General features: G+C 45.7%; 1 protein-coding gene across 1 annotated transcript in view; it reads right to left on the minus strand.

The window, feature by feature from the left end:
- The window catches only part of PHACTR1 (phosphatase and actin regulator 1), a 508,392-nt gene that overhangs the window by 80,219 nt on the left and 406,834 nt on the right, over nucleotides 1-21,339 (minus strand). Inside the window, exon 5 of the mRNA XM_028152411.2 lies at nucleotides 1,920-2,087. Coding sequence (XP_028008212.1) covers nucleotides 1,920-2,087 — 168 coding nt within the window. The remainder of the gene's footprint in view (nucleotides 1-1,919; nucleotides 2,088-21,339) is intronic.

A 21,339-nucleotide genomic window follows, 5' to 3' on the forward strand; every position in this document is an offset into this window, starting at 1 on the left:
TCACGTCCATCTCGGCAGGTTATAGTGCTGATCCTGTGGGTGCTCTAGAATGCGATGACCCACATAGCAGGGTAATGTGTCGGGGATGAAGCGCCCGCTCTGACCCGAACCAGCACCAAACACCAGCACCTCCCTTGGGGCCCGTCGCCCTTTGCTAGGCAGGGGGAGAGAGCGGGTTCTTGCTTTTGCCCGCTGGGTCTCGTCCTTGCTCCCAGGTCTGGGGCACCAGGGAATGAAGACAGCCTAGACTTTGAACCAGGGGGGCGGCCTACACGTGTGGGGCGGCTGCTCTGGAGCCCCCTGAGCTGGTGCAGCCTCTAGTGGGCGCCCTGCCTTTTACAGGCACCTCCCTGCCCCTGCGGCTCCTATAAACCTCAACCAGGAGAAGGATGCTCCTCAACACCTTTTTGTCTTCCCCCTCCCTCTCTCCCCTTACCGGCCTGAATTACGGTTTCCTTGTTTCGATTTGCCCCATTCCCCCCCCCCCCTTTTTTTTTTTTGTTAATCTTCGCCTGAGGATATTTTTCCATTGATTTTTAGGGAGAGTGGAAGAGAGAGGGAAAGACAGAGAAACACATTGATTGGTTGCCTCCTGCACGAGCCCCACCAGGGCCAGTGCCGGGGAGGAGCCTGCAACCAAGGTACGTGCCCTTGACTGGAATTGAACCCGGGACTCTTTGGTCTGCAGGCCAGTGCTCCATCCGCTGAGCCAGACTGGCTAGGGCTCACCCCATTTCTCTTTGCTCTGCCCTGGGCCTGGTTCTTCCTTTTCCCCGACTGGCTCCAGTGAGGAGCTGTCTTGGGCAGAGGCACAGGCCTCCTGGCAGATGACAGACTGAAACTGTGGCTCCCCTGGGATGTCAGACCTCACCATGCCCATCAAAGCCATCTGGTCCATGTTACAGGGAAGGGTGAATGGAAACACAATTCACTGCTCCGGCTGGGAAAATCGCCCCAGCTTGCGGGACCGGGGATGCAGCTCAGCTGCCTGTGCTCCTTCTTCCCATCGCTGCTACAATAAGAATGCCCAGACATGACTCCTCTCCGCACCCTCTTCCTCTCTGATCTGGGTAGCAGTGTTCCTGCAGCACCCAACCCTGGCAATAATCCCCCTGAGTGCTCAATGCTCCCTCATTCCAAGGGACACTGTTATTATCAGCGTGGGACATTTTGTATGTTACAAAATATCAGAAGATAGGCTTGGTGAGACACCATCTCTGCCATCCTCCCACCTGAGCTCTGCTGAGGAGACTGAGCACCTGGTGTGGAGAAAGGACGTGGCCTCTCTACCCACGCCAGCTCTTCCAAGAGGTCCCTTCCCCCAGGCACGTCTCCTGACAACAGGACCAATCCTTACTGGCTTGGGGAGGGTCCCAGGAGGGAATGAGTATTGGCCACTCAAAGGGCTTTGGACCAGAGAAGTAACAGTAGTTAGATGGCATCAAAATCATCTGTTGACAGGATAGAAGTTAACCAGCAAATTGTAAACAATTTAATGGCCAATGAACACATTGATTGTATACAGTAAATTGGTACAAATTGATGCAACCATTAATGGGTACACTGGGGCTAGGATTAAAGGAAATGCCAGGGCAAGCAGACAGGTGAATTAGATAGGTACCATCGAGAAGTGCAGGATTCTTTAGCTTGATCTTAACAGGAATGAGTGTTAGAAAACAAAACCATGACATTTTACATACTCAATATTACAAAAACAGGGTATGTCACTTTAAAGATATTAAAGGTATAAAAATATTTTTAAAATCTAGAATAATAACTGAATATCTTCCCAATTTTTATACTCAGTATGTACTGGTTTGGTCAGTTTCATCCCTATTTCTAGGATTCTAGTCCAGTCAGGCCGAAGACCCTTAATGCCCCCTGCTGGGGCCTGTGGTGAACTCTACCAGGGCCATTACCTGTCCCATCCATGATGTCTGAAGGTTGGAGCACCTCGTATGAGCAGGGATCTCTGGGCATCGGGACGGGCTCCATTTCGGACAGGGCGGGCAGAGACAGCTGGCTGGCGCTCAGGGACTGTCCGTTTTCCAGGGAGTCCTCCTCGTTGGATATGGAGAGCTCCCCATCTGCCAGGGAGAGGAAGTGCCGTTAGACAATGCCTGCCTCTGGAAGGGTGACATTTGGGCCTGTTAACTGAGTTTCCATCTTTATCAACATCTGCACTTGTTCTTTTGCTTTTAAGACATTGACTTTATTTTTATTTTTTTAAATTTTTTTAATTTTATATTTTATTGATTTTTTACAGAGAGGAAGAGAGAGGGATAGAGAGTTAGAAACATCGATGAGAGAGAAACATCGATCAGCTGCCTCTTGCACACCCCCTACTGGGGATGTGCCCGCAACCAAGGTACATGCCCTTGACCGGAATCGAACCTGGGACCCTTGAGTCCGCAGGCCGACGCTCTATCCACTGAGCCAAATTGGTTTCGGCTGACTTTATTTTTAGAGATGTGCCATCTAACCACCAGTGCCACAATTTCCAATGATCTTCAGCCAGTTGCTTCTTTTCTCTCCATCTTTCTAACCATAATCCACCATATTTTGTCTCTATTTTTTTTTTAATGAAAGTGAACAAAAATTGATTTTTCTTCATAATCTTGGAAAATTGGAAAAACTGAGCAGACCTCCGAGACTGGAAAACCCGGATTAGGAATTCCTACATCAGGGAATAAAGGATTCCATATCACGCAACAAGTGCCAGGAGCATGGGACTCCAAGGCCTAGGAAAAAACTCATCCTGTCTTCTCTCTACGTCTGCCCAAATTCCCTCTGAAAGGCTACAGCCGCCAGAATGCGGGCAGTGCCTGAATTCTCCGGAGCTCACCAGTGCTCGCGGGTCCTGTGTGCGAGCAGACTCTGATCTGGCTTACAGCTCAGCAAAGCAAGGGGCAGCCAGTTAACACCATGGGGAGGATCAAAGGCTCCTGCACAGTGGCCATTTGTCAATGTGATTTCATCCTAGCCCAGGGGAGTCCTCCATAACTAGACACTGAAATAAAATTAGATTTCAAAGGGGACTGAAGGCTGTTCTAGTAAAATGAGCAAATACCCAGATGAAAGACTCTTATGTGATGCTTCGACAGAACACAGAAATTAGCAAAGCCATTACCTGGCTTAGAACTGGAAGGAAGATGACTCACTTGTAGAAATGAAACAGTGAAATGACTCCAAGGTTAAATTTGGAAACACAGTCCTTTTGCTCTGCCCTTCTCAAGGCTGTAACTTGATCCACAATGATACATGGTGACAAAGGATCCTCTGCCAGCCCCTCCCCCAATTATCTATGACATGTATGTTCAACAGAGTAACCTACACATGAGCAGGCTTTAGATAACATATGGCTCAAGGACATGTGATTTTTAACCTGAATGTCCTATAAACATAGAGAAAACATAACGGAGAGCAAAAAATCATCTGAAACAGACAACATAAAGCACAGTACTCAAAGAGTGTTGTGTGTCTGTTTTCTTCCTTTTCTCAGCCTTTTATTGCCACAAATGATAGTAGTCGTTACTATAACTGACTAGAGGCCTGGTGCATGAAATTCGTGCACGGGGGAGGTCCCCTCAGCCCAGCCTGCACCCTCTCCAATCCGGGACCCCTTGGGGGATGTCTGACTGCCGGTTTAGGCCCAATCCTGGGGATCGGGCCTAAACCGGCAGTCGGACATCCCTCTCACAATCCAGGACCTCTGCCTCCTAACTGCTCACCTGCCTGCCTGCCTGATCACCTCTAACTGGCCCCCCTGCCAGCCTGATCATCCCTAACCACCTCTGCCTGCCAACCTGATCACCCCTAACTACCCCCTCTGTCGGCCTTGTCACCCCCAACTGACCCCCCCCCCCGCCAACCTGGTTGCCCACAACTGCACCCCTTGCCAGCCTGGTCGCCCCTAACTGCCCCCCCACCAGCATGGTTGCCCCTTACTGCCCCCCCTGCCAGCCTGGTTTCTCCCAACAGCCCCCCCCCCCCCGCACCGGCCTGGTCACCCCCAACTGCTCCCCCTGCTGGCCTGGTCGCCCCCAACTGCCTTCCCTGCTGACCTGGTCGCCCCACGCAGCCTGCTGTTCAGTTGTTTGGTTGCCCCTCACTAACCCCCCTGCCAGCCTGGTTGCCCCATGCAGCCTGCTGCTCAGTCGTTTGGTCGTCCCTCACTAATCCCCCTGCTGGCCTTGTCGCCCCACTCAGCCTGTTCGGTCGTCTGTTCGGTTGTTTCGGATGCGATGGCCCCTGGCTCTTTATATATATAGATTAGCAAGATGATTACTCTTCCTCACTAATAGGAGGAGCAGCGCAGACCCAAGGCTAACGCCACGGAGAGGACACAGCTGAACTGAGGGTCTGTAGGGTGGGAAAGGCTGCAGTACAAGGGTCCCTGCACAGCATCCCATCATGTATGGTCCTATTCCTCTTAACATGCTTTAATTTCGCATGTTCAAACTGACGCCGTGGGAAGTAGCTCTGTTTCAAGTTCCCAGTTGGTGGAATAACGACACAGCTACCATTCAGTTTAATATATCTCTTGGAAACCACTTTGATTTTTGATGTTCCAAGTGTAATAAAAGTCCTGGATAAGACAATCAACACAGAAGGGGTTTCAGCGTGTTGCCAAGTTCTGCTTCTTTGGGGCAAAGACGCAGTGGAATGATTGGTGCACATTTTAACAGTTAGAAATGCCACAGAAGCAACATGGGGAAGAAAGATACAACTGCAGTTGGATTACTTTAGACTCTGTGAGCCTTGGTTTCACCCAGGCTTAATGCCAAAGGCTTTGTTAGTAACAGAGTAGCACTATCACTCATTCCTCTTGTGTCTATTAACCCCTCCAAAAATTTAGCTCCCTATGAATTAAAAGTACCTTTGCTAAGTCACAAAGCCCATACCACTTTAGAGAAGAAACAACCTTGGGAATTCCAGTCATAATGTCTACATATACATTTCCATTGAAAAAAATAAAACCAGGAGAAAAAAGAAGAAATAAGATGCTGATCATATTGCCACCCTAACAGATACAATTTCTTTTTCAGTACATATTTTTCATAGTTACATTCTTACTATGAATCAAATTTTGTGTCTTTCTTTACTATTGTAGCATTACAACTTGCAGAATTATCATCTTAATGAATATAGTAGATGAAATACTGATGTTTATCCAGCCATCTCCCTATGGTTGGTCACAAAGGGATTTCAAATGTTTCATGCTATTATGAAAAAAGAAAGTACTATTGACCATCTTCTTGTATAAAATCTCTTCTGCCATTAGAATTTTTCCCCTTTAGAAGAGATTCCAATAAATGAAATTTATGTGTATTAATAATTTAATGTCTAGTGACACATACCTGGATCCTCTGAAATTTTTTTCCCTAAAGGTTTATTTTTCTTTCTATTTACACAATAGCAATGTACAGATCGCACTAATTTCTTAGCTTTCGGTCATTTCTTCAACATTAATGTTAATAATCATGTTTTATCTATGTATGCATGCATGCATGTATGTATCTATAGATATACTACATATGTATACATATCTAGTAGAAATAATTAAACCATTCAATATGTACAAAAATTCATTATTAATATCATTGATGACCAAGATTGGTAGTGACAGAAGTGAAAAACATTTTATTTGGGTTCATATAACATGGGCATAGAACGATGCTATCATTAAGTAACTGTTATATAAAATTCTTATTATGGCATTTTTGAACATACACAAAGTAGAAACATTAATGTAATGGACCTCGTATACTCATCTTCTAGGCAAGGAGCCAGAGGGGGATTCCTAATGCTTGGTGGTTCCAAGTTTAATGAACTTGAAGACCATTGAGACTGAAGAGAGCAGTAGGGTAGAGTGGAGGTGTAAAATGTGTCAGATGCTGACATAGCTAACAAGGAAATCAGGTCACAGAGTGGGGAGAGAAGAGAATGGTGACGTGGATCTAAGATACAGAACTGACCGTGATGCTGTGCCAGCCTGATTCTCCTCTTCTTGTGCATCGTAACGAATGAAGACGTTGGTAATACCAAATCAAGGACAACGAAGGGAAAGGTGAGAGTGAATTAACGCAATTGATAAACTCCTGTTGCGAGCTTATAATTAACAACATGCATCACACACCAGAAACTGCCAACCCTCCCAACGACCTTGTGAGAAAGGCAGGCGTTCTCTATGAGCTCCTTAGGATACGCTTTATGGTTTGTAGAAACTACAGACCAGCCTGCTTCCTCCAAAGCTCTGGGCTTCACCACACCCTGCCCTGCCTCTCCTCTCATAAGCCAGGCAGGCATTGTGCCAAATGCTAAGGAGAAAACGGACATGGCTTGGCGAAGAGAGTGGGGCAAGATGTGGTGAAAAAATGCAGAAAAGCAGGCACAGAGAGAATTAGTGTGAGCCAGCTGGTGTGAGCCGGGAAAATGAAGCCAGATCGAGAAGTCCTGAGACGTGGCTTAAAAAAAAAATAGGGTGAAAGAAGATAGAAGACATGTGCTCAGGCGACATGAAAACCACATAGGAGAGGAGGATCTTGTCTTGCATTGAATTTTTAAAATATTCTAAAAGTACAATTTATGCAAAAGTTGTATTCCAGAAGATTGGCCTAAAAGCATCACTTGAATTTTTGTTTGCTTGTTTGCTTGTGAATTGCATCCATCCATAACTGGATCTCACCTTTGTGACTACATTCCAAGTGTTTTTTTAAAATTACTGTTTTGCTATTGTTACTTATTTTACTTTAGGAATACTCTCTAGTTTTAGGGTGATTGACATCAATTTCTGATCAATTAAATTTTCTCAAACCTTAAGGTAACTAAAGTTCTTTTTTTATTTTATAAAATAGGTGACTGCCACCATAAAAACCAATGAGCAACTAGAATTCTTTCAGGTTCTTGTGGATACCTATGTAAAAAGTTTCTACTTTTTAAAAATGATATGAAAGATGGACTTTTTTTTTTTTTTCTGAGTGGGCTCAGGGTTTATGATACTTTGCAGGTTAAGATAAAAAGTATTAATTTTAATTTTGAAAAACAAAAGTATTATAGTATAAACTTAAGTTCACTTGAATCTGATATTTTAGAAAATACTTTATGGTTTATATATATAAAAAAACACTTATGTTTAAAAATGTATTTCTAGTTGGACAAGAACTCCTTACTTAATAAATAATAGTTGAATGTGACTATAAAGAATTGCTTTATGAGGGCATGTGCTGGGGGGTGGGAGTGGCTGGGAAGAGGTCAATGGGGGAAAAAGGAAACTTATGTAATACTTTAAACAATAAAGAATTTAATTTAAAAAAAAAGAATTGCTTTATGTCTACATATTGAGCCATTACTGCAATAAATTTCTCAAAGATAAAAAACTAAAAATATTTCAAAGCTAGAATAAGCAATATAAATAAATGTGTGTTCACATATACATATTTATTTTTCAGGTTGTGTAAAAGAAAAGCAAAATGGATAGTTTTGACTTACTCATAAAACTTTTTGGTTTTTAATTTGCAAACTAAAATGCTATAAACCAAATAAAAAGGAGCCCAGAATAATAGGGAAATATGAGCTAAACACAGCTAATAAAAGAATAATTATTCCAAGTATGAAGAGTATTTGTACAAATAAATAAAAACCAAGTCCCCGTGCCACTTGCCAAATGGATAGCCTTGCTCGGAATGAAACAAATGCAATGAAATGCCCGTGTGGGTGATGCAGATACATAAGAATGTGTTTGAAATAATGTCAAGTACAAAAGCAGGAATGGAGAACAATATGTACACAGTGATTATAAAAAACACCAAAATGAAGTATGCATGCAGGTTGGCAAAGTTCTGAAGTAAATCTGGCAAAATAGAAGTAGGGTTTAATGATTATTAATTTTTTTCTGTAAAAACGCTTGTTGATAAAAAATAACATGAAATCTGCATGCTGCTTTGTTAAGTTAAATGAAAAAAGAATAGTTTTTGTTAGGGGAAAACTTCTCCTCACTCCTTTGGTTTCTTGAGGGGGCGTTTTCCTAAGCCCTCCTTATTTTTGCGTAGCTCCCTACCTGCCTCCAGGTACCTCACTGCTGGCCCGTTTCCCCACTGGGGGGAGAGCGTCCCAATGTGCGCACTGGGCTGTGCTCTGCATTCCTCCCTGCCACCTGGGCTGGTGGTGACTCAGGAGGCAGACTTGCCCGCTTGGACTGACCCTGAGATCGAGGCTGGGGTGGGGGGTTGAGCAGAGAGTTATCAGGCCCATCCATGTCCTCCTCCAGACTAGCCTTTATCATTAATGAAGGTGATGTTTCCCTACACTTTGATGGCCCACTTGTCTTATCTCTAAAATGGTTCAGAAACTCAGAGAGGGAAGAAGCGTGCTAATATTGGGCCACTCAAGTCCTTAACAGTCTGGGGACTCAAGGGAAGAGAATGTCCTTCCACCTCAGGCAAAGAGAAATTGAAGGGGGCACTGATAGACATGGAAAGGGTGCTGTTATAGACCATGCTCCGTGGAGGCCTGCAGCTCAGCAAACACAGGTGCTGGTGAGCACCCTGACTCATTCTCAGGAGAGCTGGGTGGGAACAATATTTATTGAACAACAAAAGTCATGTATGAGTAAACTCGTGCAGATCAAACTTGTGTTGCTCAAGGGTTAATTGAAATTAAAGCAAAATAAAAAAAGTGAGGACACCTATGTTAAAGCAAATACTTATCTTTGTGAAGTTGTGTATGAAGAGCCTAATGCGAGCATTTGCTAGTTGTTTTTCCCTTTGAGACGAGAGTGCTGTCCAGCCTATTCCATGTTTTCATGTTAGTTTCCCAGGTATGCTCTGACCGAAGGCACATGTTCACGAGGATCCCAGAGCCGAGAGTCCTTTCAGAGGATGAACCCTCTGATGGTGCAGGTCCTGATCACAGTGAGCCATGAAACAGACTTCACCCATTTCTTCTTAGGAAAAATTCCACCCGTTGAGCATTGCCATTGCTTTGTAACTCACAAAGGTGTCATTTTAGCAACACTATACAGTCATTCCCTCCTTAACAACAGCAACATGCTCTGAGAAATGCGTTCTTGGGCAATTTCAATGCTGTTCAAACATCACAGAGTGCCCAATATAGACCTAGATGGTACAGCTCACTACCCACCGAGGCTACATGGTATAGCCTATTGCTCCTAGGCTACACGTCTGTATAGCACGTTACTGTACTGAATACTGTAGGCAATTATAACACAATGGTAAGTATTTGGGTATCCAAACATAGAAAAGGTGCAGTAAAAATATGGTATAAGATAAAAAGCTAGTACACCTGTTTGGGGCACTTATGAATGGAGCTTGCAGGACTGGAAGTTGCTCTGGATGAGTGAGTGAGTGAGTGAGTGGTGAGTGAATGGGAAGGCCTAGGAAATTACTGTACCTGCTGTAGACTTCATAAACACTGCACACTTAGGCTACACTAAAATTATAAAACAACACAAGATCAAATCAAGCACAAGAGATAATGATGCAATCAAGAAACATGGTACACACGAGAGGTCTGAGGCTGCTGCCGGTATAACATGGCATACTGTTTTACAGCAAACTTTCTTTTTATGAGTAGAAAGAATACACGCTAAAACACGAATAAAAAGCATAGTATAGTAAATACGTAAAGCAGTCACATACTCGCTTATTATCATTACCGAGTAGTATGGACTGTACGTAACTGCATGTGCTGCACTCTACACGGCTGGCAGCAGCAGGTGTGCTTACCCGCATCACCAGACACGTGAGTGATGCGTTGAGCTCGACGTCACTAGGCAATAGGAAATTTCCAGCTCCATTGGGATCTCATGAAACCACTGCTGTATGTGTGGTGGACAGAAACGTCAGTTAGGCGACGCATGGCTGTATTGAGGCCAACAGCAAAGCCATGGCCGTGGTCTCGGTAATGGAGCGCTCAGTGCCCGCTGGGCCAGCTGTGAGCCAGCTGTGAGTGCTGCTTCCTCTACACCTTTGCCCAGGGCTGCAGGTAGTGGGCAGCGATCGCTGAATGGATTCCTCACTGCTCCGGAGAAGGAGCACGACGGACATATACACTGCGCTGCTTTACGGGAGGAGGAGAGGCCGCATGGGAGAAACGTATACAATGTGGTCCATTGTTGACTGAACGTCGTCAAGTGGCACGTGACTGTAAAAGCTTCTGCTAATCCCAGTAACATTTTAAATGTTTGCAGTTAAAGCCACCAGCGGTTCTCATAGCCAGTGAAATGATGTACCAAGCAAGAGTTAGCTAAGAAGTAATTTATTTAAGGATTTTATTAAATGATTAAAGAGCTTTCAGCCTAGAAGTTGGAAATGGCTCCCTGGTATTTGTTGACTTTCACTGAGAATATTTTCTTCATTTCTCCTGAGTTCAGGGAGTTGATATGATTAAACTAAATGATGCTACAGATATTATTTTGTAGTATTTTAAACATACATAGAAAGCAATACTTTTCTATTAGATATTGCTTATTTGCTAATTAATGTATTTGACCCTCAAGCATTTAAAAAGACAAATTTAAAGTTTTAGTTGCAAAAACAAATATGACTTTTTTTTCATGCTTCTGGTGCATTTTCTTTCCCAGTGAGGAAAAGTCATTCTGTGTGTGTGTGTGTGTGTGTGTGTGTGTGTGTGTGTGTGTGAGAGAGAGAGAGAGAGAGAGAGAGAGAGAGAGAGAGAGAGGAAGAGACCTGTGCTCTGTGCACCACTGGGATTTAAGGCAGACACTGCAGGATTCTGTAGGATCAGGGAACTATACTTTCAGAATCCACAAGTTAGTGAATCTTCCAGTTTATCTTTTATCTCTATTTGCAGTCAGAAGTCTTTGGATTTTTCTGACCAGCTTAGATGCAGGAGCAGTTTTGCAAGAGCTATGAGGTTTCTTACTGTCTGATACAGGCATCTTCATGACTCAGAATCATTTTGGACCTCCTACCTTGAAATCTGTGTAAACTATTTAAATCTCAGAGTTTAATTGATTTCGTAATACCGAGGATGATTTCATACATGCAATAGGATGGTACACATTTCAGTGCTTGGAGAATCACCTGCTTTTTAAATTGTTGCTATTGTTCTGGATTTAATATCCTATTTGGATGTTAATAGTCTTCTCCCCTTGTTCAGAGGCTTTTGCCAAATTAAATATGTGAGTAGCAATGACTTCCTAGCACAAAAGTGGCCAAGACATTGCCTGTGCATAACTTGTTTTAGTTGTATTTCCCTGTAGCTATTTCCTGCTGGCTTGTTAGCATTTGCTGCCTTCTACTGGACCATGGTCAACCAACCACTGATCACGGGGATTCTCACTGCATCTCCAGCCACAAATATCTCACCATGTCAAATTGTGGTGTCTGTCTCCCAAAGGTGTTTCTTTCATCTCTCTTGGGTACAGTTAAGCCTCCTCACCAAATTCCCACCAAGCTCATAGGTACTTACATCATCTATGATGTAAATTTGATGGCTATGACCATAATCCTATATAATAAAAGCCTAATGTGCTAAGTGTCCAGTCATCTGTTCAACCAATCAAAGCGTAATATGCTATTGATATGCTAAGGCCACTCAACCGCTCACTATGACATGCACTGACCACCAGGGGGCAGATAGTTGACCAGTCGACCAGTCGCTATGACGTGCACTGACCACCAGGGGGCAGATGCTCCGACTGGTAGGTTAGCTTGTTGCTGGGGTCCGGCAATCGGGACTGAGCAAGATGGGCCGGACATGCCCTGGAGCCCTCCCGCGGTCCCTCCCCAGCCCTGATCGTGCACCCGGTGGGGTCCCTCAGCCTGGCCTGAGCCCTCTCGCAATCCGGGACCCCCTCGGGGGATGTCAGAGAGCAGCCCGATCCTGCAGGCCAGGCTAAGGGACCCCACTGGTGCACAAATTCATGCACCAGGCCTCTAGTTTCCAAATAATAACTCTGGTTCTAAGGTTTGTAGATGAAAGAGGGTTTACCCTCTTGCTATTCCTGGACATTTTGATATAAAAAATGCAACTGAGACAGGGACTGAATATAAAATGAACACAATGTCCCAGTCTCTCTCCTATGCTGTTATGTATATAATAGTGTGACTCTCACAGAACCACACATTGTTGTACAGCCCATGGGTGTATCAGACACTAGGAGGACCGCCTGGCTGGTAGCAGATGCCATAGATAACAGGGCAGCTCGGCCAAGGCTGAAATGCAAGATGTTAACAATCCTTAATGTCTGGAGTTGGGGGAGGGGAGCGATAGGGGCAGGATTTCCAAACACAAGCAGCTCTGCTTCTCCAGCTGAGCTCTCTAAGAGCGTACCCACTAGGCACATGTGGCTAACTTAGTTAAAATTAAACAGCATTTAAAGTGCAGTTCCTCAATCAGACTGGCCACCTCTGAAGCGCTCAAGCACCCACCTGGCTGGTGGTTGCTGTCTTGGCCAGCACAGGTGACAGCATGCCCACGATTGCCGAGAATGCCACTGGACAGCACTGCTCCAGGCAGACATGGGAATCACACAACGGGCCTAATGCACACGCAAAGGCGAACCCACTTCTGGAACTGAGAGGTTAAAACGCTGCCGCTAAACGGGTCCACATCACCACGAGTGGTCATTGTAGTGGATAGTGTTTCCTTTAAGGAAACCACAGTGGTGGGAAGCCTGGGCGTGGGGACGGGTGACATGTGAGCAGCAACACAGGACTACGCAGGTGGGCATGGCCTTCAGAGACGTCCTGATGTCTCATAGTGGAATCTCAGATTCCCCGGGCAGAACTGGGGAGAGCCTGGGCTCAGGTGAAGGGGAGGCGGGAAGGGGAGGCGGGCTGGGGAAGGCAGGCATCCCTGAGGAGCAGAAGAGGCCAGATGTCTGGGAGATCATTGCTAACATTTACTGAGCACTTACTCTGGGCAACAGGCAAAAAGCCCAGATTGGGATGTGTCCTTTGATCCTCCAACAGCCCTATGAGAACAAGCCGGGCAGAATGGAGTCGAAGGGTCTGCAGTCCATGGGTACATCCAGACACTAGGAGGGCCGCCTGGTTGGTAGCAGATGCCTTCAGTCGAGCACCCTGGGCTGGGAATAGTGAGAGGGGATTCAGGGGAAGCAGGGCCTTGTCGGCAGGAGTGGTCTAGGATCCTGCGGTTAGAGTCCATCAGAAAGCAGGTCCAGAAAGATGAAAAGCTGCCGTGCACTTTGTGCAGATAAACAATGAGGAAGCCGGGACCAGAAGCCTGGGCTTGGGGCTCCTGAGAGAGCGCTGCCATCTTACAGATATTCATGTGGGTTAAGGTCCCTCTGACTCACACGAATCCTAGGCAAAAGCTGAAGTCAGGAAAGGCTTTCTAAGCCTGTACAGCTTCCCTTTTATTAGCTACCAGCCTTCCAAAGTTCGGCTTGCTTTCTTGTGACACACGCCAGTGCAGCTCAGTGGCTGTGAGGGACCAAGCATAAGAAGGCCGTGGGCACGTCGGTAGAGCAGAGATGCCCACCATGCCCTCGGTCCCCTGCCCTGCCTTGAATTCACAGAAGGGGTGCAGGATAGGCCTTTAGAAAGGGTGGTATTGGGGTGGATCTTCCAAGGATAAGTCATAGCAGGCAGCAGCTCTTCCGAGTCGACTGCCCCTACAACACAGGTTTATGGACACAACTGTCAAAATAGGGCACAAAAGATCTAGTGGTTATCTCCTAAAATCCTGGTCAATGAGAAATGAGAGAAAGCCTGGAGAGGCTGCTGGGCAAGCTTTTCTCGCTCTTAGAAAGAGATGCCAAGATCCTCCGGATATTGTGTCTCATTCAATGCCGGAGCGACTGCAGCCACGTTGTTACTCTGAGGGGCTGCGGCCTGCGGGTGGCTCCCTTAGCCACGGTGATCAGTTAACCAACCCCGGAGCCGTCCTGTCACTGGACTTTATTATGTGAGATTCGCTCACGGACTCACTCACCCACCCACCCACCCATTCATGCAATAAATATTAAGTAAGTAGTGACAAATGCCAAGCGTTGCACAAAGCATTTGGAATACTTTAGAGGGCAAAACACACGAAGATCATTAGTCTACATTTGCTTACTGCTCAGCCTCTGTGAAGGAGGGTTTTCATTGCCTGGAAGCAGAAGCTTCTAACGTACATGCTGCTGACTGTATACTGGCTTCACAGGTAACTGAAGAGGCTGCAATTAAGCAGCATGAAAATAATCAAAAGGTCACTTCTCAGCCCTGTTAGGTGTGTCTGCATTTGACATGTTGGACCTTTCCCTCTCCACCCTCCAATCACTGAACCACAGCCTCTTGTCTTGGCTTCCGTAATGCTACACATTTCTGGTTTACTTCCCAGTTTGGGGCCACTTTTCAGTCTTGGAGGGTTTTTCTTACTCCCAGACCATTTTTTCATTCCCAGATCATTCAGTGCTGGGTTTCCATGGGGTTTTCTATCAGGGCCACTCATTTTCTCATTCTACATCTTCAAGAACTGTCAGTAATGTAGATGACTTCATGATCATTTACACAGGACAATTCCAATCCTGTATCTCCAACCCAGATCTGCCTCTTGAGCTCAGGTCTGTGTATTCAGTGGTCTGCCTAGACATTTGGACATAAACCCCATGGGGCCAAACCATCATGATGTTTTGTGTCCTAAGCTCACTTCTCTTGGGTTCCCAGCTCAGAAAGTCCCTGTGCGCCCCAGCCAGAGTCCTGCGTATCAGCCATGCCTGAACCCGCTCCGGCACTCGCCATCTAAGCAGTCACAGAGCCCTCTTGACTCCATCGTCTATTCTCCAGTGTGTCCTTCCAACCCCCCACAGCCCTGCTACCCTCCTTCCTGCCGCCTACCATCACGTCAGCTGAGTCCACAACAGTCTGCTAACTCATCTGACTCATGTCTTGGTCTCCCTCCAAGACCTTCTCCCCATAGGTAGAGTGATGAGGCTGCAAATATGATCATGTAGAACCTCCCCCCCAAAGCTCCCAGCTGCTCTAAGGAAAAGGAATAAACACCAAATATTTTCCCTGCCTGCACCATCTACCCCCACTCACCCTCACCTTCCAGACACGCTGCACACTCTTTCACTTATCCCAGCCTGGTGCCTCCACATGTGCTGGTCCTGCCACATGTAACATCCCTGCTACCTGTCCCATCTTCTCTATGCTAAGCCTTATCATATTTCAGGACTCCTCTAAGACACCACTCCCTGCAGGATGCCTTCCCTAAGTCTCCCGGCATGGGTGGGTGACGCCTCCTGCACCTTCCCCACAGAACTGCTGAGTGCCCGAGCGTGTTCTCAGGGCTGTGTGCTCTGCTAGCCAGGAGAGCCCGGCTGTCCCTTCTGGTATTCCTGGCGCCCAGACTGGCGCCTGCATGATAAGAGTTAGTCAACAAAAATGCAAGAGGTGAATCAATTTACTGGGGAATGCTTGCTCATTGCTGGAATAATAATTTCATTACTTTTTTTTTTTTTTGCTTGGGATAGTGATTTTCTGAAAGAACAGGGTTGCTTACGAGAATCTTGGTCACAAGTTCTCTTTATTCTCTTTATTGCTTAAACCGCTTTGCAGCTCCCCGACTAGGGACAATTTGTTGTACCAGGTGCTACGCAATGATTACATGTCACTGATGCTGAAAGTAAACCCTCTTCATTTTCTCACCGTTACTCGAAATCACAGCTTTCAGAACATGCCATTTCTAGGTGAGACATCAATAACAGCTACACATGTGACAAAATAACTGCCTGGTAGAGGTTGTGAAAAGCATTTCCCATAAACTTCTAGGACTTTTAAAAGTTGGCACATCTGGGAAACCAGATAAAGAATAGGATTTCAGAAGGCTCAAGCTGACTACATGGTCTCTTTCGATACAGAGAATTATTTTTATATTTAAAAAATTGTTGACCTTCTAATGTAAATACCAGGCTCTTTTTTCTTGACTGCCAAGAACAGAAAATGCAGCCTCTGCATAAAAGAGTTGTCCATTCTAGGGAGCTCCTGCTTGTGTTTATAATTAAAATTAACACTTTCCAAAATGCTGCTCCTACTTGATTAAGGGGGGAAAAGCATACCTCATTGCACTTCATTATTTGCTGTGAAATGTTATCTCTAATTCCCAGCACCCAGTGGAAACTGAAGTTGCTCACTGGCACACGTCAGTTCTGTTCTTCGTGCCCCCGATCCTCCCCGCCAGGTCTAGGTGTGACTGCAGCAGAAACCACAGGTGAGCTGCGTGGTCTCACCTGTATCACTGCGGCTGCCACATGCTCCCGAGTCTCTCTCCCATCCGGGGGGTGGATGTGTGTGATGTACATGGCGGTGCCATCTCAGTCACGGTAGAGAGGTGGTCTCCTGTCTCTCTCCTCCCCATGACCAGTGGCATATATATTCATGTGCATTACACATACCCACACTATATGAAGTGAGTGACACTGTGATAGAATTGAGGTTTCATAGGAAACGTAGTGGTCAAAGTACAGTACAATTGCCTTTGTTATCCCTAATATTTTTTAATCACACCATTATGTTTATTCGTAGAAATGATTTGCAATAACCTAACAGCGATGTTTATTAAGATCTGACTACCAATAGGCCACATATTACAAAGGTTTTCTGGGTTCCTGTAAGTTCCAAATGGAGGACATGCGGTCTTAGCGGGGTGTTCGGAGTCCACACACACCGGCTGTGCACCCTCAGGCGGGTCAAAACCTTGCTGGGTTTCAGCTGCTCCTTCTCCACGTTGGAAACATCACAGGAGCTAGGCCACGTGACCTCCCGAGATCCTTGTTAAGTCCAAGAAATGCCATTACTATTTTACCCACCGCCAAACAGTCCCCTGTTCTCAGGAGATTTTTCTCTGTATCACTGAAAAGCCACTATTTGAAAGTAGAGTATTTAGCATCCATGCACGTAAATAAACAAATGATATAATAGTGTCTATTAAAATAATGGGCAATGAAGTTTCATGGACCATAAAACTGAATAAGCCAGGGGGATGGGAGTTCCTAGCGTTCTCGATGTTGCCACATGGGCGAATAAACCACGCCACGGAGCCTGCAGAGAGCCTCGGGTGTGCTGCGTGTGCTGTCTGTCAGTGGACATCTACTGAGCATCAACTCTGTCCCAGGCACCGTCGTAGGCACTTGGACTGTATCAGTGAACAAACCAGACGAAGATCCTGCCTGGCCTGGTGGAACTTTCATTTCAATAAGAAGAGACAGATGAGAAAAAGATGAGCACGAAAAACAATTTATAGAGCATGTTTGAAGGTGATAAGAGAAAAAGAAAACAGTAGAGCAGAGACAGAGGACTGAGGACTGAGGGAAGGAGGTGGCAACTTAAAAACCTGGTGGTCCCAGGGTAAGCTTCATTGGGAAGGTGACATCTGAGCAAAGACTGAAAATGAAGTGAACCATGTGGATGGAGATCTGGGGAAGAGGATTCTGGGAAGAGGGCGTGGCCAATGCCAACCTCTAGGGCTGGACAGCAGGGATGGAGAGATGCCACAGAGAGATGGTTACCAGGAGGTGTATGGCCAGAGAGTTGAAGCAACTTAGGGGTTGGAGGGCCAGGTGTACAGGGCTTCGTATTGTCCTGGGAACTTGGAATTTCTCTTAAATGTGGAGCCACTGCAGGCTCTGAGCAGGGGTGATGTGCTCTGATTTACGAGAACTGAGAGCGGCAACTGCAATACAGAGGTTTTACTTTTAAAGAAACACTGAGTTAAGGAATTTAAGAGCTCATGAACTAGGTTACAATTTGTTTTGAAGTAGCAGTAGGACCAATGTTGCTGTTTCAGCTACTGATCTTTCATTTAGGTCTCTGTCCAAATATCACCTCCTCCAGAGGTCCTTCATAATTGCATCTATACTAATAAAAAGGTAATATGCTAATTAGACTGGGAGACCTTCCGGAAGACCTTCTGGATGTCCTTCTGGACAAAGCCATGGTGGCAGGGCCAAGGCAGAGGCGGTTAGGGGCGATCAGGCCAGGAGGGGAGGGCAGTTGGGTTTGATCAGGCCAGTGGGGGAGCCAGTTGGGGGCAAACAGGTCGGCGGGGGAGGGGGAGGTGGAAGTTGGTGGTGAGCAGGCCTGCAGGGGAGGCAGTTGGAGGTGAGCAGGCTGGCGGGGCGCAGTTGGGGGTGAGCAGGTTGGCAGGCAGAGTGGTTAGGGGTGATCAGGCAGGCAGGCAGGTAAGCAGTTAGGAGCCAGCAGTCCCGGATTGTGAGAGGGATGTCTGACTGTGGGATTGGGCCTAAACCGGCAGTCAGACATCCCCCAAAGGGTCCCAGATTGGAGAGGGTTCAGGCCCGGCTGAGGGACACCCCTCCCCCATGCACAAATTTTGTGCACTGGGCCACTAGTTTACCTAAAATCATCATTCTCTCTCTCAGTCTGTCTCTTTAGCCTGCTGCTTTATTTTCTTACAGCGTTTATCACACCTTGACAATATATCACATGCTTGTTTAATTATTCCCTGTAGTAGCATGTGAACTCCGTGAAGGTGAGGATTTCACTCTTTTGGTTATCACTATAGCTCGACACCAATTTGCTGAATGAACCAATGAATGTCCCAGGGGCATAGAGGAATCCTTGAGTTTTAGTTCACAAACAAATAGGCCATGAGATTGGGGGATAAACAGTTAAATATAAACTGTCCATCAAATTATAAATTATGTTCCAGCATTGATTTAACATTTTTATATTTAATGTTTGAACCTCACCTCACTGCTATATAAGGATTCTGGAAAATTTAGAAAATGGGAGAAAAACAATTTATAATTTTATGCTCCTATACACATCACGACTAACATAATTTAAATATTTTTTATTATATAGTTTTAAAAGATGGTCATATTCTTAAATGGTCTCAGTACATCCAAAGATAAAATGATTTTCTCTGGCTTTCAAACTTTAATCTAAAGCTCCTTTGGACTCTAAACTTATGGGATTTTATGTATAAACCAATTAAAACATACAAGCCATTGAGTAGCTTATGCCCCCACTTCTGACCTGTTGTATTAAGTGAGGAATTCCTGTACCAGCTGCTATAGACACTCTTCAACCCAAGCTCTCATTTTGCCTGATTTGAATTTATGGCCAGTTTGGGATTTTAACCTGCTGAGAAAAATATCAAGAATCTGAGGAGCTCAAGCAGAGAAATAAAATCTCATTAATTCTGAGTTCACCCTGCTGCCCCCAAAGTTACACATTTCAAATCACTACAGTGTATTTTTATCCTTTCTATGAATGAATGGGTTATTACTAAGCAAAATCAATAATGTGAGGAAGTTAGAAGAGAAAAGATTATCTACCAAAGTTAAACTGCTTTCTACCATGTTAGCACAAAACAGCGTGACTGCAGCGTGAGGAGGGGGCCTCGTGGCTGCGCTCAGCAGCCGGCGACACAGGAGTGACAGGTCAGTGGGCCACTGTCGGGAACACACATCTCTGGTGGACACCATTCTGCTGCCAGGTAACTAGAGTCATGTTTGCTAACACAAGAGGCGGTGCAAGATGAGGAATTGCCAGCCAGGCATATGGAATGGCTTCTCCAAATCTAGGAAATTTATCTTTGAAATGAACAATTTGAAGAACGACTAAGGTCTCTTTGCCACTTGCTGTTCACTCAGGGTGTGCAATAATTTAATTTGTTTTACCCATAAGAATCCCAGATACAGTGAGGTGGATGATGTCGTAGAAAGAAAAGAATGAATGACAGGAAAACAACCCATTTGGAGACTGAGGGGAGGCAGTTTGGAGGCATGAGAAAGACATTAAACCAGGCCTCAGGGGGATGGGTTCTCCTCGGCCACTGACATTGGTAAGACCATTTTTTTAAATTTCTTTTAATCTTTATTGTAGAAAGTATTACATAGGTCCTCCTTTCCCCCCCCCCCCCATTAAACTCTTCCAGCCCACTCCTATCTCCCCTCTCCCAGGCCCTCACCACCCCGTTGTCCGTGTCCACGGGTTATGCATATGCATGTAAGTTCTTTGGTTGGTATCTTCCCACCCACCCTCCTCTGCCTCACTTCTGAGGTTCAACAGTCTGTTCATGCTTCTGTGGCTCTGGGTCTATTTTTGATCATAACTTTATTTGGTTCATTAGATTCCACATCTGAGTGAGATCATGTGATACTTATCTCTCTCTGACTGGCTTATTTTGTTCAGCATAATACTCTTTGGGTCCATCCATGCTGTTGCAAATTGTAAGAGTTCTTTCTTTTTTATTGCTGTGTAGTATTCCATTGTGTAAATGTACCATAGTTTTTTTTTTATCTACTCATATGCTATGGGCACTTAGGCTGTTTCCAAGTGTTAGCAATTGTAAATTGCACTGCTATGAACATAGGGGTGTGATATCACCTTACACCTGTCAGAATGGCTATCATCAACAAATCAACCAACGGCAAGTGTTGGTGAGGTGTGGAGAAAAGGAAACCCTAATAAAATGCTGGCGGGAATGCAGACTGGTGCAGCCACTGTGGTGTTTCCTCAAGAAATTAAAAATGGAACTCCCATTTGACCCAGTCATCCTACTCCTAGGAATATATCCTAAGAAACCTGAAACACTCATCGGTAAGACCATTGTGAGAGATCTTTGCACCTCAGATAAAAGGGCACAATGATGTTCCCTCCTAACTCCTGGGCCTACTGACCTAGGGTAAGGCATGTAAAGGGTTTTAAAAAATGTCAATGATGATAATAATGATGAGACTACTACTGCTAAAGGTATGGTAACAATTTCTTGAGAATTTATAGAATGACTAGAGGCCCAGTGCATGATTAAATCATGCACGTGTAGGGTCCCCTAGGCCTAACCTGCCATCCAGGCCATATCCACTGCCCCGCAAAGCCTAGCACGCTCCGCAGACACTGCTAGCAGCCTGCTCCCCGCTTTTGATGGCAGGGGGGTCCGCTGGTGCTGGAGTGGACACACAGCTCCCTGCTTTCGATCGTGGGGGAGCTGGCTGTCTGTCCGCTGGTGCTGGAGTGGACAGACAGCCAGCTCCCCCGCTTTCACTCCCCGCTTTTGATGGTCCGCAGCAGGACGTGGTCTCGCTGCCCCAGAGGCCCCTTCTGTGCCGCAGCACAGCCATGGCGCAGACGCTGAGCTCGTGCCGCTGCTGGCGACGCGAGCTCAGCATCCCGCTGGCCCAATCGGCCATCCCGGCCACCCCGAGTCCCGCCCCCTGTGCCTCCCACTGGCCCAATCGTGGGTGTAGCGGAGTGATGGTAATTTACATATTACCCTTTTATTATGTAGGATAGCTATGATTCTAACTTTACGTGTTGTTATGGACTGAATTGTGTCACACCCTTACCCAAGAATCATATATTTTTTTAAATTTCT

Source organism: Eptesicus fuscus, chromosome 9 (genome assembly GCF_027574615.1).
Source record: "Eptesicus fuscus isolate TK198812 chromosome 9, DD_ASM_mEF_20220401, whole genome shotgun sequence".
In the NCBI taxonomy this organism is placed as follows: domain Eukaryota; kingdom Metazoa; phylum Chordata; class Mammalia; order Chiroptera; family Vespertilionidae; genus Eptesicus; species Eptesicus fuscus.